The sequence below is a fragment of the Hevea brasiliensis genome, chromosome 4 (assembly GCF_030052815.1).
Source record: "Hevea brasiliensis isolate MT/VB/25A 57/8 chromosome 4, ASM3005281v1, whole genome shotgun sequence".
Lineage (NCBI taxonomy): Eukaryota > Viridiplantae > Streptophyta > Magnoliopsida > Malpighiales > Euphorbiaceae > Hevea > Hevea brasiliensis.
In genome coordinates, this window is record NC_079496.1 from 112,094,677 (window position 1) to 112,109,490 (window position 14,814).

The 14,814-nt window shown below is 31.7% G+C and overlaps 2 protein-coding genes across 3 annotated transcripts; both read left to right on the forward strand.

Annotated features, from left to right (window-relative positions):
* Positions 1-1,694: 1,694 nt before the first annotated feature.
* LOC110642432 (diacylglycerol O-acyltransferase 1) lies at positions 1,695-10,191 on the forward strand. Of its 2 annotated transcripts, XM_058145973.1 has the most exons (16): positions 1,695-2,497; positions 2,900-2,980; positions 3,200-3,273; positions 3,410-3,485; positions 3,631-3,698; positions 4,352-4,475; positions 4,839-4,937; positions 5,313-5,414; positions 5,513-5,649; positions 6,174-6,255; positions 6,373-6,393; positions 7,618-7,680; positions 8,018-8,065; positions 9,205-9,267; positions 9,523-9,576; positions 9,844-10,191. In XM_058145973.1, the coding sequence occupies exons 1-16, from the start codon at positions 2,138-2,140 to the stop codon at positions 9,952-9,954; spliced, it is 1,563 nt and encodes a 520-aa protein (XP_058001956.1). In that variant the 5' UTR covers positions 1,695-2,137; the 3' UTR covers positions 9,955-10,191. The 2 variants fall into 2 exon arrangements, with proteins under 2 accessions (XP_058001956.1, XP_058001957.1); XM_058145974.1 differs by lacking the exons at positions 9,523-9,576; positions 9,844-10,191 and adding an exon at positions 9,637-9,836.
* A 2,258-nt stretch (positions 10,192-12,449) lies between these two features.
* Positions 12,450-13,094, forward strand: LOC110642413 (uncharacterized). The gene has a single exon (XM_021794466.2). It carries the CDS (start codon positions 12,558-12,560, stop codon positions 12,948-12,950), a length of 393 nt encoding a protein of 130 aa, XP_021650158.2. The 5' UTR covers positions 12,450-12,557; the 3' UTR covers positions 12,951-13,094.
* Positions 13,095-14,814: the final 1,720 nt, after the last annotated feature.

Below are 14,814 nucleotides of genomic sequence, written 5' to 3' on the forward strand. Positions count from 1 at the left end.
ATTTAAGTATTGTATTTGTTAAAAAGATGATAATATTAATATTTTTAAAAATTATTGTGATAATATAATTTTGTATTTAGTCAATGAGTAATTTTTAAATAAATAGATAAGTAATTTAATTGAGAATGCCTAAATATAAATGAATTTATGTAATTTAATGATTATTTAATTATATTTTAAAAAAATAGATTATTTCCATTCATCAATTTTTAATTTATAAATTATTTTATTTCCATCATTCAATTTTAATTTATTATTAAAAAATATTTAAAATTTAAATTTATTTAAGAAAAAATCATCTTACCCGCAATTGTAAATTAAAAAAAAATAAAAATTATCATTTTGCCCTCTCCTTTAGGAATGAAATCATCCTTTTTTTCCTTTCCTTTTTTTTTTACTTCTCATATTTTTATTGTCAAATTAATTAATAGTTATTTATTAATAAATCATTTTTATTTTAATAAAATTTTATTTATTGAATTTATTAATAAAATTAATTATTAATTTATTTTTATATTTATTATTAATTACAATTTTTATAAAAATTTAAATAAATTTAAATTTTAGATCAAAATATTAAATTTTATTAAAAAATTAAAATGAAAATAAATTTTAAAATTTCAAATCAAATATTGATTTGAAGATTAATTTTATCAATGAAAATTAACATTTTTGAAAATTTAAATTTATTTCTAAATTTATAGAAATTAAATTTAAATTAAACTTTAATGAATTTAAATTAATAATAAAAAAATAAATTATTAAATAACTTTACTAATAAATTTAATGAATAGAAGTTTTGCTATAAAAAATTAAGAATATAAGAAAAAGAAAAAAAAAGTTATAGTTAAAATAATTTCTATCTTTTTTATTTGGAAATTTGCTATTACAGTTATAATTTTTAATAAAATAAAATTAAAGAATAAATTTTTTTTATTAATAAATTGAAATTAACAGATAAAAATAAAAAAAATTAAAAATTAATAGATAATAGATAAAAATAAGAAAGAATTATTCAATCACAAAATTTTCTTCTTAACTAAGGAAAACACAATCCGATGGTGATGGAGACATGGCCCATGGTTAGGTGATTGAGTCCAAGGAAGAAGGAACCGCGAACGGGCAAACAAGCACATCACCGCCAAGGCCAAGGATAAGGATTTAATAATAATAATAATAATAATAATAATAATAATAATAATAAATAAAAGTCGAGCATATTGATGCTGAAGAATGTTGTTTTGACCTTCATTTGAAAAAAAAAAAAATATATATATATATATATATATATTATTAGAAAATGTAATAAATGTAAATTAAAATATTACAAATTAAATATAATAATGAAAATCGCATATATAATTTTAATTAGATTTATATTAAAAATAAATTATAATTTAATATTTTTTAAATTAAAATTTTATTTATATTTAAGAAATTATTTGATCGGCAATTTAAAAAACTCAATTAATATTTTTTAAAAGCTAGAAAGCTTAATTAAATCTGAAATATTTTAAAACCTTATTTAATTATTTAGCAGGTCAAAATAGTTTTTTTTTTCCTAAATTTTTTTTATTAAATTTTTATTCTTTAATTAACGAAGATAAAATTAAATACTTAAAAAAATCATATAAAGTTCCGCCCTGTCCACTACCGAACAAAACAATCTCAAAATCCCACTTCTCTGTTCGCCATCAGAAAAAGCAATAAACCATTGACGCATCCAAAATCGACTAATAATATATATATATATATATATATATATATATGCCTATGACACCGCACTGCTTTTGTATGACGTCCACCATCACCGCCTCCACCACAACAACTTATCTTGTGACCGTTCAACTGGAAAACGCCAAACGTCGTGGCCAATCCTCTAGACTTTGTTACTTGTATTCTAAAATCCAAATCCAATTAAAAGTCCTTTCTCTTCTCTGTTCCTCTCCCTCTCTTTTCACCGTCACGGTTCCCCCACTCCTCTTTGCATGAACATGCTCTTGTTAGTATAAATTCCAACTATTTTCTTGCCATACACATGCTTTTTACGCACTCTTCTTCGTTGGACTCTTTCTCTCTCTAGAATTCTCCATCTCTGTTATTTCTCTCTCCAGTGGCGGGGAATCTTTCTGCCTCCATGGAGACTACCACGATCTCCACCGCCGGTGCTGGCATCTCTGAGTCCTTCTCCGATCTTAACCTCTCGCTTCGACGGAGGCGGAGCTTCAACAACTCGGCTGGAGCCGTAGCTGAATTGTCTTCGAAAATTGATAAGTTGGAATCTGATGTCGGAGGCCAGATGATGATGGATCCGGCACCTGTGGTGGAATCGGAAAATTTGAAAAGGAATGGAAAAGATTGCGGCCACGAAAAGGATAAGGTTGAGAATCGTGAGAATCGTGGAGGATCGGATTTTAAATTTACGTATCGGCCATCAGTGCCGGCTCATCGTGTGCTCAAGGAGAGTCCACTTAGCTCTGATGCTATATTTAAACAAGTAAGGACTGTGTAAATGGATGCTTTTACTTGTAATTGCCTCTTATTATTTATTTGCATAAACGCCTGTAAGATACTAGCTGATTTCCGCTTGTTCCTTTTTGCAATTTTATGGCAATTGGTAAAAAAATTCGGGTGCTCTGTTGATTTTCTTTTTTTTATAAGCTCTTGAGGTTGATTGTTTTAAGCAGGCTGATACTGAAAGGAAATTATTTCTATTTTATTAAGCTAGTGAAATTACGGTTTTGGGACCATTCTATTGATTTTAAGCTGGTGTTGGCATTTGAATAGACAGTTGGTGGCGGTGGCATTCAAGTGACCTTTAGTAGTGCTTTGACTTTTAAATTGTGTTTTATGATAGATGCTGAATGCTTAATTAATTGGTTTTCACATTTTATGTCAGAGTCATGCTGGTCTCTTCAACCTCTGCATAGTAGTGCTTGTTGCCGTTAACAGCAGGCTTATTATTGAGAATCTAATGAAGGTTTGTATTTTTCTATTTGCATTTTATAGTTCTGTAAAATCATTTGAATGATGATAGGTACAATTGCCCTCTGCTTCCTGCCTCATTCTTCTTCTTCTTCTTCTTGTTTGCTTTTCAAGGTCATGGTGCTCTTCTATTCTTGAAATGTGAAATTATCTAAGGGAATTCCCTCATTCAATTTATGATATGAAGTGTCTTATCCATTTGTTATTTTTGCAGTATGGTTGGCTAATTAAGACTGGGTTTTGGTTTAGTTCAAGGTCATTGAGAGATTGGCCTCTTCTTATGTGCTGGTAACATATCTTTAAAGCTTTTTATTGATTTGATTTGATAAAGAAGGAATTTCTTTGCGCATATGCTGTTTGAGTAGTTTTGGGTTCCAGTTAATATTTGTCATGGAGCTACTAGTAATTTTGTCTTCTATTGCAGTCTTACTCTTCCAGTCTTTTCTCTTGCTGCCTATCTAGTGGAAAAGTTGGCATATCGAAAATATATATCTGAATTTGTGAGTGTTTCCTCTCCTACTGTTTTTGTGTTGCTTATAATAGATCTAGAATTACTTAAATCCTTCCAATAAAGTAATGTACATGGTATGTTGGCTCATTGTCATTTGGAACTGGAAAGAATTAACTTTAGGTTGAATGCTGCAGATTGTTGTTTTCTTTCATGTGCTCATCACCTCAGCAGCAGTTCTATACCCTGTTTCTGTGATTCTCAGGTTTTTTTTTTTTTTTTACTTTCATTTTTTTCTCTGCTGCAAAATTTAGCCATTTATAGCTGTCTATTTCTAGCATTTCAAAATTTTTCCAGCATGTATATTTCCTGAGAATTAATTTCTTTTTTGGTTTATGAAAACAAAAATTGAATAATTGTTCTGCACATCATATTGCATCAGAAAATTAGATACGCTGAAATTTTGCTTGTAGTAATAGAATAATTTTAGTTTTAGTAATGTCAAATAAGATTGTTTAAAGTACGAGAAATTCATGTTAAAAGCAGATATTGTTGGGAACACATTGAGTAAAAAGTCTTGGAAATATTTATGGTTTACCCACCCACCCATTAGCATTGCAAATTGTGCAAATTTGTAAGCTTATCAGTTTTCCTTTCAATACTGGATTAAGCCTCCCTGTCTTCATATCTTTTCCTCTCTGTCTATGTGTGTGTATTTGTGTTCCTAACATCAGTGAAGAAGCTAGAAAAATTTTATGGGTAATTTATTTATAGTTCTGCTGTTAGGCATTCCATGTAGCTAAATTCCATTTCCTTTGAGCAGTATATTAGTAGAATATCTTATATTTTTTTTGGGTATTGTTCTTGGCTTAGCAATCATCAATGATGTTCTCAATTATTCTTTTACTAATTGTGCAGTTGTGAGTCTGCTGTTTTATCTGGTGTCACATTGATGCTCTTTGCTTGTATCGTGTGGTTGAAATTGGTATCTTATGCACATACAAACCATGATATGAGAGCTGTTGCCAACTCAGTTGATAAGGTAACAACATAATTCATTTGTAAAATTCATAGATATATGCCTGAAAAGCTATGTCTGTTGTCTTTACTAGATTTCACATGTAAAATATACTACATTGCTTATTATTGGTTGTAAAGAGTTGAGTTGAGAAATGTGGGACAAAAAGCTCATGCAATATTCACACTACAGGGTTTCCTCTCATTGATTTTCATATCATAATAGCTTTGTCAAATCTTTCTTCATTATAACTAAAGACAGTTTATTATTTTCCCTTGCATTCCCCCACCCAACTAAGGAAAAAAAAATCTTTAGCTTGGTTCAGTTCTCCATCTGCTATGAACAAAGGGGCCATTTCTCATTCAATGTGGTTCTGCTTGACACCAGGGGGATACACTGTCCAATACTTTTAATGCAGATTATTCTTGTGATGTTAGCTTCAAGAGTTTGGTTTACTTCATGGTTGCTCCCACATTATGTTACCAGGTAGCTGACCATATTTCTTCAAGCATCTTCTTTTAAGTATATATCAATGCTCTTTGGTTCATCTTGGTATTACTGCTTATGATGTTTGATTTAATTTAACTGTTTTGGATCTGACTGATTTATGAATAAAATTTATTCCAATCATCCCAGAATCTAATTTATTGCTTCATCATTGATTTTCTAAAATTTGTATAGTTTATTTAGTATATTATACTTCATTTCAAACTCAAATTTTATGTGGTAGCTTGCTTTCAGACAGCATGTGTGGGTGGTGGGGAGAGGATATCTTATAGCCTGACAATATGGAGTGCTTTGGTTATCCGGATCTTGTTATGAGATTCTCTAAACCCCTTCTCTTGTTGGTTGTCATTGTAGCCAATTTATCCTCGCACAGCCTCTGTTCGAAAGAGTTGGGTTGTTCGTCAATTTCTCAAGTTAGTAATATTTACAGGATTCATGGGATTTATCATAGAACAAGTAAGAATAACTTTATGTTTAAAGCTTTCCATGTTCTTTCTGCTGTTTTGGGAAATCGGCACACACAATCTTAACATGGTTGTTGGCGTAATCTGCAGTATATCAATCCTATTGTCCAGAATTCACAACATCCTTTAAAGGGGGATCTCTTATATGCTATAGAGAGGGTTTTGAAGCTTTCAGTTCCAAATTTATACGTGTGGCTCTGCATGTTCTACTGCTTTTTTCACTTATGGTGAGATCAGTTTTTTATTTTTTCTTCCCAGATGTTACAAAGTATATTTTTCTCCTTCATTTGAGATGTTTTTAATAATTGTTTCTGCTAATGTCATGAAGATCTAGTAGACTAGTAGCTCTATTTATGTTGACCTCATATGTACTGGTTTGTTGTTGTGTTAAAGTTGCTAGATCAATCAGTGTCATATATTCGGCTTATTTCTAGTTTTAATGTTTCATGCATTAGGGTTAAATGATTGATGAACGAATGGACGTAATAATTTTTGCAGATTATTTCAATAATGTACTTCAATCACCCTTAAATCCACTTTTTTTGAATTGTGTGAATACCTATCTCATTTCTCCATTAAAAAACTATGCGCTAGTTTGATATATTTGCAGAATTTGGAGTAAATTCTTGGTTTCTTGAGAAGAAAGGAGAACCATAGGACTAAGCTCATCTGTTATACAAGCTTTGATTCTTTCAACCAAGACACAATGTTTGAGCCTTTGATGTGCATTATGCTTACATTTGCAATACAGGTTAAATATACTTGCTGAGCTCCTTCGCTTTGGTGATCGAGAGTTCTATAAAGATTGGTGGAATGCAAGAACAGTCGATGAGGTAAAAGTTTTATAATTTGGGTAGTGTTTTCTTTTTGGTATATCTCTCAACAATCCCTTGCTTATTTCAAATTGTAAATGTTGTCATGTACCTCTTCGAATCTGTGGCTTTCATCAGTATTGGAGAATGTGGAATATGGTACGCCTTTTTAACCTGAAATCATAGTACATTTCCTTTGTCTTTACTATATGTAGGTTATTGCTGTGTTCTTATCATTGGCTCTTTTTCTGTGGTGCTGTTGTAAGATATTTAGCCTTATATATAACTCATAGATTCATTTAATGTTCATACATGTTGAGAATTGCAGGCCGGGGGAGTGGATCCACATAACAGGCTGGATCTACTGGAGCTGGGCTTTGAATTTGGGCTCCCATAGCCTTTTTTTTTTTGCCCCATTTATATAGCCTTCATTCTTTTTATTTCCAATCAATGTGGGAATCCTCCACATTCCAACACCCCACCCCCACCCTCAGTTGTCACTTGGCATTGCATGGGATGACCCATTTACTTGGGTCTGACTCTTGGTTTTGCCCTTAGAGTCTGGCTCCCCATAACTAATCCATGGGTCCATCTGAGTCTGGTTCTTTTTTGACTCAGCTCACAGGTGTGGCTCATTGCGATCTAGCCCACCATGGTTTCAGGTCCTGGATCTACAACCGTTGGGCCTCACTGCTCCAATACCATGTTGAGAATTGCAGACCCAGGGAGTGAATCCATAAAACAAGCTGGATCTGCCGGAGTTGGGCTTTGGATTTGGGCTCCCATCACCAAAATGGCTTTTTGCCATTTTGGTTTGGTTTTGTCCCATTTATATAGCTTTCATTCTTATCTCAAGCCAATGTGGGAATCCTCCATATTCCAACAATGAAAATCTTTTTGGAGAAGGCTAAAAAAGATCTAATAATTTATTGAAGTTTGGACCATGTTGCCATGTGCTAGCTTCTGAAAAATGCATAGTTCTTTGCTCATGCTGCTGTTATTTAATGTTCTACATTAGAGAGTAGAGAATAAATGCTATATTCATAATTGATTGATTTTTTTTTATAACATAGGTGTCAACTTTACAATGTTAACTTGAGCTACAATTCCTAATTCTTATTTTGTTAATTGTTCCATTGGAGGTCAAATATCCATGTGACCAATCATTTGCAAGTGTGCTCTTATATATGTTTTGCATTCTGATTGTACCATTGAAGTTGTGATAATAAATAATAGATAAGCTAGTGTTTCAGAAAGGAGCACGCACACGTGTGCAATCTGTGATTCTATTTATCCACCATTCGCACAAATAGTGACATAAACACATGCACACACAGAAGGGTTGTCCAATTATGTTACTCATGGAATCCTAACTTTTCACAGCCTGTTCATAAGTGGATGGTTCGTCATATCTACTTTCCATGCTTACGGCATAAAGTACCAAAGGTAACTATGCTTCTCACCTTAGAGTGCAATAAATGCTGTATTCTTTCAATGTAAACAGATGTTTCCTTATGATGTATTACTGTCTCTGCTTTTGTCATCATTTCATATTGTTCCTTTCCGTAATCTACGATTGGAGCTTCGCTATGTGCCATATGCCTTAAAAGGCATAATACTTAATTGTTTTATCTTCAAATTTTCAAAATTGAGCATTCTTTTTGGCATATCTATTAATGTTTGTGCTAATTCTTTCTCATCTCAACTTCTGCTAATTAAGTCACCATTAGTACTTTCTTGTTGGTTGTTGCTGACAATTGTTCCATCTTTTTGCAATGATCAGGGGATAGCCTTAATTATTGCCTTCTTCGTTTCGGCTGTCTTTCATGAGGTATTGAGAGAGTGATTTCTTTTTGACGATTTTCTGTTCTCCAATTTATGATGTCGTAGACATTCTCTACGTTTGCAGCAAGGCTATAAGCATTTCATGTTTTTATTTCATAATTTTATGTTTATGTTTATGTTTATGTTGTTGCTGCATAAGAATGAAACTTCTGCTCTGGTACTTCCTCTGAGATGAAACATTACATTTATAGGTATTATCACATTTAGGTTGTCAGGTACTGGAGTCTGGTTTCATGCCATGTTTTGAACTTATTAGGTCAATTTCAATCAGAAGAGCACGATTTTGAGCAAGATCTTGCTTGAAATTGCATAGGAATTATAATACTGCAAGGAAGAGTAAGCAACCTTTCCCTGGCAACAGTATATAGTAATTAGCTAGTGCTTATGAGTTAATTAATGGTGGAAATATTGTCTTCAACCGCCAGTACCCTATCCATAGAGTAGATTGATGAATATGACAAGGAAAAAAGAGATAAACCTCATGATTAATGCCAGTATTGTAGAATAGCTGGCAGTCTTGGTGAGGGTTTCATGTATTATTAATAAGTGAAAGGGAAGAAAGCAGAAGATAAATGGAAAAAAGATACTCAAAAGAAAAAGAAGATACTATTTTATCTTGTTAAATGTTCATCTGATAGTGACAAGTGCCAAATGTTGGGAGAATGTTGATTGGATAGGATGAGCATCTCTGCAACATCAGTATTAAAAACCATCTTTATTTCTCACTTAAATTCTCTTACCCATGTGAGAGGGGGGATGAGTGGCTTTTGATCGCAACTATTACTGCAATGGAAGTTTTGACTCATATTGAATCTCTGAACATGTGGTTAATATGGCTCAAAGGCAAGGCAACTTGGGGAAAAGCATTTGTAAACTGTTCTTATTGACATTGCAATTAATACTTGATTGAGATGAATGAGTTCAACTGATACCTGAACCGTCATGCTCAGTTTTCACAGTCAAAACAATTTCATCATAATTTATGGTTTGCACTTTATTGCTTGATTAACGATTGATAAGTTTTTCTAGTTACCTGCTTGCACTTGTATTGTAGTGTTATGCCTTTCAAGTTCTTTGATTTAATTACATCATATGCTTACACTGGTGTGCAATATCATTTAACAGTTGTGCATTGCTGTCCCGTGCCACATGTTCAAGCTCTGGGCTTTTATTGGAATAATGTTTCAGGTAATCAATTCAAGTATTAGCAGAAGTTTATTTTACTTTAGAACTTGGGATCTGGCATATAAAGATCCCAAATACGAATTCCCACTGGGATGGAGTTTTTTTTACAGGACTGAAAATGGGCTATGTCTTGTTGTATAGCCCGAGTTCCAATGGGCCTCCTGATGGATTTGTAAATAAAAAATTAAGTTTGCACTAGAGGGGATTAAAATTATGCAGGAGATGTGAATGAAATTTGTCTTTCCCTGTTTTAATCAGATTCCCTTGGTTGTGATAACAAGTTATCTCCAAAACAAGTTCAGAAGTTCAATGGTATGTGTATTTTTTCACCTCTTTATTTCCTGGCTTATTTTAGCTCGTTTATCTTTTCAGCATCAACTTCTATGTCGAAAATGAATCAAAATGAGATTCATGGAGAATGATTTATATAAAGCTTTGCTAGGAATATGTAATACCTGAAGTAACATAATGAATTTACATAAAGCTGGATTCAAGCTGCTGCCATTCCAATACAACAAATTCAAACTTGCCAAAGTCCCAGATGAGTATTACTTGATGTGATTCTTTTTAATTGGACAGGTGGGAAATATGATCTTCTGGTTCATTTTCTGCATTCTTGGCCAACCTATGTGTGTATTACTGTATTACCATGACCTGATGAATCAGAAAGGGAGTACGGAATCAAGATGAAACTGACCCATGGCATGGTTGCTTATGGGATTTGCTTTCAATATATTGTGCATGAAACTTTACCATACTGATCTTATCACGAACCATTGAGAGAGTAGGTTAGTTGTTAATTCAATTAATGTTCAAGCAAATTTTGAAAAGTATAATCACTTTCAGGGACTAGTGCCCTATTTTAGTAGCTGTTCAGAGACATCGTTAATTATTAGTGGAAAATTGTAAATGTGTCCCTATTCTCTACTTGTGTATCGTATCATATTTTTTATTTCTTGCCAAAAAGCTAACTAACATTCTCTAACTATTAACTAGACAGTCTATTACTTGAATCTCGAAGTTTTCACAAAAACTTGCTTTTAAATTATAATAATTTGAATTGCTTTCTAAATTGCAATGTTTACTGGAAGATAGAATTCCATCATAATATCTCGCAGCATCTCCCAATTGTCCCTGGGTTTATAAGGCCTGTGATTTCATTAGTCTTCGTATTCTGTGTACCTGTATTATTATTTCGCTATTGTCGGTAATTGAAGAGTTGAATTTTATGTAAAGAGAAATTTTTTTTTTTTCATTGAGGGAAGGAAATTTGCCAATAAGATGGGTAAAAGACAAAATGAAGGTTTTGGGGTCAATAGTTTCAAAGTTAAAGTTTCACTATTATAAATTTGAATTATATTTTATATATGATATAATTAATTATCTATTTATTTTGCATTTATGAATGTCTTTTGAGAAATTTCCTTCAAATTTGTTTTAGCTTTTTCTTTCTCTCTTTTTATTTCTGTTGAATTAAAGTAAATAATAAAAGGTACAACAATTCTTTGTCACACTAGAATCGACATGAAGCCAAACAAATCTAAATGGAAACTCCTTTTTTTGGGTTAACCAGATGGGAACTTCACCAATTTCAAAAAAGAAAATTACTATTTGGCCATTGAATTTTAATTATTGTAACTTGGTACTTATATTTTAAAAATTGAACAATTTAGTCCTTCACTTATAGTTTTTCAAAATTAGAGGTCATCACATCTAATATTATCATTATTTTCAATGAAAACATAAGTATACATTTTATTTGATTAAGGGAAATATACTATTTAACTCATGGAGTTTCATTAATATTATGATTTAGTTCCTATATTTTAGAAATGGAATGATTTTGTCCTTTACTTATGTTTCTCTTTAATTAAAATTAATTATTATCAAATAAATTAATTTTTTCAGTTTTACAAAATAAATTTAAGAAAAAATTTTAATAAGAACAAGGTTAATAAAGAAAAAAATAAATTTTAATAATTTCAACAATTATCAAATATAAGGACTAAATTATTCAAATTTTTAAAACACAAGAACTAAATTATAATAGGTGAAAATTTTGAAATTAAATAGTAAATTTTTTTTAATTAATAAATGATATATTTATCTTTTTCATTTAAATTTATAATAATATTGACAAAAGGATTTTTAAATCTTTTACTTAAAATAAATGAGATTAAATTATTTATTTTTTAAATTTTAAAAATTAAATTATAAATCGATCAAAATTTAGACTTCAAATAATAAACAACGAAAAATAAATGCAAACTTCACCTTTTCAGAGGGGAACTTTTACAGTGCCATTGGGATAGTGATATCTTCAATTTCTTAATTATCAAGTCTATTTATTTAATAGCAATATTACAGTATTTATAAATTGACTTGTTAAACCAATTACGATTGCATGCATGGCAAATCTTATTTATTTCAAGTCAATCTTAAATTTCTAAAGAGATGCTAAAATCACGTGGAACAATATATAAAATTTTATTTAGTCTTGATTTATTATAAATTTAAGATATAAATATATAAAATTTATATATTTAATAAATAATGAATCGAATTAATGATAAATTAAGTATTAAAAAAAATTTATAAATTTATTTCAACTTGTAATGTCTTGTAATATTTATGTATATGAAGCGTGGAACAATAATTATTTATATTATAATTTTTATAATTTATATCATAAAAATTATGAAAAAAAATGTTTAATCTAATTTATTTAATAATCGAAGACATATTATTCGTCTAATAAACATAGATTTGAATATCTACTCATCAAATTCTTACTACATTATTAGATTTTTTTTATAAAAAAAATAATTTATAAAATTTTGTTTATATTATTTCACATTTACGTAATTCGTTTTTGAATTAAAAAAAATTGAGGAAATGCCTTTTTTAATGATATAGATTTATATCTATCTATTTTAGAAAATTATTAATTAAATTTCTATATCTTAAAAGTTCTTGAATTTATATAAGGAATTAATGGAAAGTGTAATTTTATTTTCCTAAATTGTGTTAAATCTCATCTACCAAAACTCAATCTTAAATTTGTTAATGATATATTTGTGAAATAAAGAATAATAATTATTTGTGTTGTGGAATTATTTTGTTTACCATGGTGGTATCCGCACTCAATAAAAACCTTTTTCTTAGTACGCATCACCGACGCCACATGTTTCCATGGTCAGCTCCTTAAAATTAACAGCCGATTGAAAGCAACCCAAATTGCTCCGTTCTACAGACACTGGGCTCTAGAGAGCGTACACGCACACGCTTCGTCAATGGACGATTTCAGATCCAGGTCTTATGGCGATGGAAGAATGCAAATACAGAGCTACCATGGTCAGGGTGCTGTGTGTCCCACTTCTTCATCAGCTGTCAGTAACATGCAAGATCTCAGATGTTACAGTGCCTCCTATGCATCCTCCGTTTACCCTCCCCAATCCCAGACCCAAACCCAGATGGGCAATAACGATGCTCGGTTCAAAAAGGGCAAGTCTACAAATGGGTCTGTTTCCAAGAGCTGGAGTTTCAATGATGCGGAGCTGCAACGAAAGAAGAGAGTCGCTAGCTATAAGGTTTACACTGTAGAAGGGAAAGTTAAAGGCTCTTTCAAGAAGAGTTTTAGGTGGCTTAAGGACAGGTACACTAGAGTTGTTAACGGATGGTGGTGACTGCTGAATCGACCTCTGCTCTGTTGTTATCTTCTCTTTTTATGTTTTTTTTTTTTTTTTTTTTTTTCTAAATTGTGTACTGTATGAAAGTTCTTAAATTTAATTGTGAAAATGAATAATTTTTAGATCTCCTTTGTGCATTAATTTGGTGATTCCAATAGGCTTATTGATTCTACCGTGATTGTATTGATTTGTGTTTGGACCAATAGCTTCTGATAGGATAGGAACGTTATTATAAATCTATTTTCCTGGTTTACTATATTTGTATCATGGAGGTTAGGTTTGAAATTTGAGCTTATAGAATTGTAATTTTGTTTCTCTTCTTCAGGCTTCTCTCAATCTATGGTATGCATATGAATGTTGCTGACCATTCGATTGAATTGATGCCTGTTTGTATTGGTACCTCCTTATCATGCATTTAATATCTCATGTAAAGCCTATTGGTTTCTAGCTTGCTAACAAAGGCAATTGAAATCCTTGCTTCATCTCCATAATAGTTTTCTGGGATTCAGGAAGAAGCATACATGGATAATATTTGTAATTAGAGAAGACATGTGGAGGGGATCATTGTCAAACCCAGTGCAGAGGCTGTGGCCTCCCTGATCAAAGAAGTTATGTATCTTGTTCACTGCCATGTGGATCAGTAGGGATTTCAGAGATTAGGACTATGAGGATCATTTTGCAAAAAAACTGAATAATGCCTCTTTTATTTCTTGGGACAAAAATTGTATAATGGTTTTTAGATTCATAAATGTCCTTTCTATCTATTTTGGGATGTTGAAATCACATTCCAATAGTGAAGTTGAAGTTTAAGGGATGTCTTTTGGAAATTTGGTAGTTTAAGCAGAGAATGTCTCATAATCGTGCTCATAGTTAGTTACTACAACTTAAACCTGTTGCCATCGTGTGTGCATCTTTATAGAAGTCTTTTGATGCAAATCTATGTACGTATTTAATTTATCTTATGTGACTGCAGAACATAGCTATAGATGGTTTTATGAAGGCTTCCCCTATATGTAGTGGTTTATTGGACTAGGCTGATTAAGTTGGAAGGTACTATAACCTGTTGACGCTAGTATTTTTTTTTTTTTTTTCTCCAATCCATTGGAAGGCTCTTCAGGATTGGTCTACAAAATTGAGTAGCAGACTAGTAGCCCTCCATCCGCAAGACTGCATCCTAGTGAAATTTATAAGTGCTTATAGTCTAAAGGTTCTAAGTTCTACTTGAATGATATATATAAGGAAGTCCAACATGCATCGGGTAGAAAATTATTTGGTCTTTACATTATAACTGATAACGGGTTCGAGTTTGTTTGTGAATCTGGATGACATGGTTTTCATTTCATTTACTCTGTAATGTCGCAGTGTGAGGCGATTTCCTCCATATAGCAAAGGGGAGAGGAGCCCTAATTGCTATAACACTAATCTTTGCTGTCAACTTTATCTTCATGTGATGAGTCTATGTGATGAGTCTTTGTGAATCTAATCAATGCTTGCTAGTTGGAAGTCTTTTGAATATGTGATGAGTTGTGATGAGTCTTTGTGAATCTAATCAATGCTTGCTAGTTGGAAGTCTTTTGAATATGACCAATCCTTCACAATTGAAATGTCACTCAATCAACATCAGCTCGTCCTTTTCTCTTTGAGCGTGCGGTCCTTTTTTATTTTCCCCTTTGCTTCCATTTACTATGATAGTTTCCATAAACAGGAACCTCTGTTTTATATTGTTCTGTTTATTTTTGTCATGACCCAACCTATGGGCCGGACCGGCACAGGGACCTAGGCCAGCCTAAAGTCTCCGAGGCCCGTAGTAAGCTTAACTATTCCTCAATCCAACTCTAAGGCCCATTTGGGTCCAATTTCA

What these genes read in the sequence shown, in the direction of transcription:
- LOC110642432 (XM_058145973.1), top strand. Translation starts at nt 2,138, where the DNA reads ATGGAGACTACCACGATCTCCACCGCCGGTGCTGGCATCTCTGAGTCC. An exon ending in TGGCCTCTTCTTATGTGCTG is followed by an intron (nt 3,274 to 3,409) that starts GTAACATATCTT and finishes CTTCTATTGCAG; the next exon opens with TCTTACTCTTCCAGTCTTTT. An exon ending in CCTGTTTCTGTGATTCTCAG is followed by an intron (nt 3,699 to 4,351) that starts GTTTTTTTTTTT and finishes CTAATTGTGCAG; the next exon opens with TTGTGAGTCTGCTGTTTTAT.
- LOC110642413 (XM_021794466.2), top strand. Translation starts at nt 12,558, where the DNA reads ATGGACGATTTCAGATCCAGGTCTTATGGCGATGGAAGAATGCAAATA.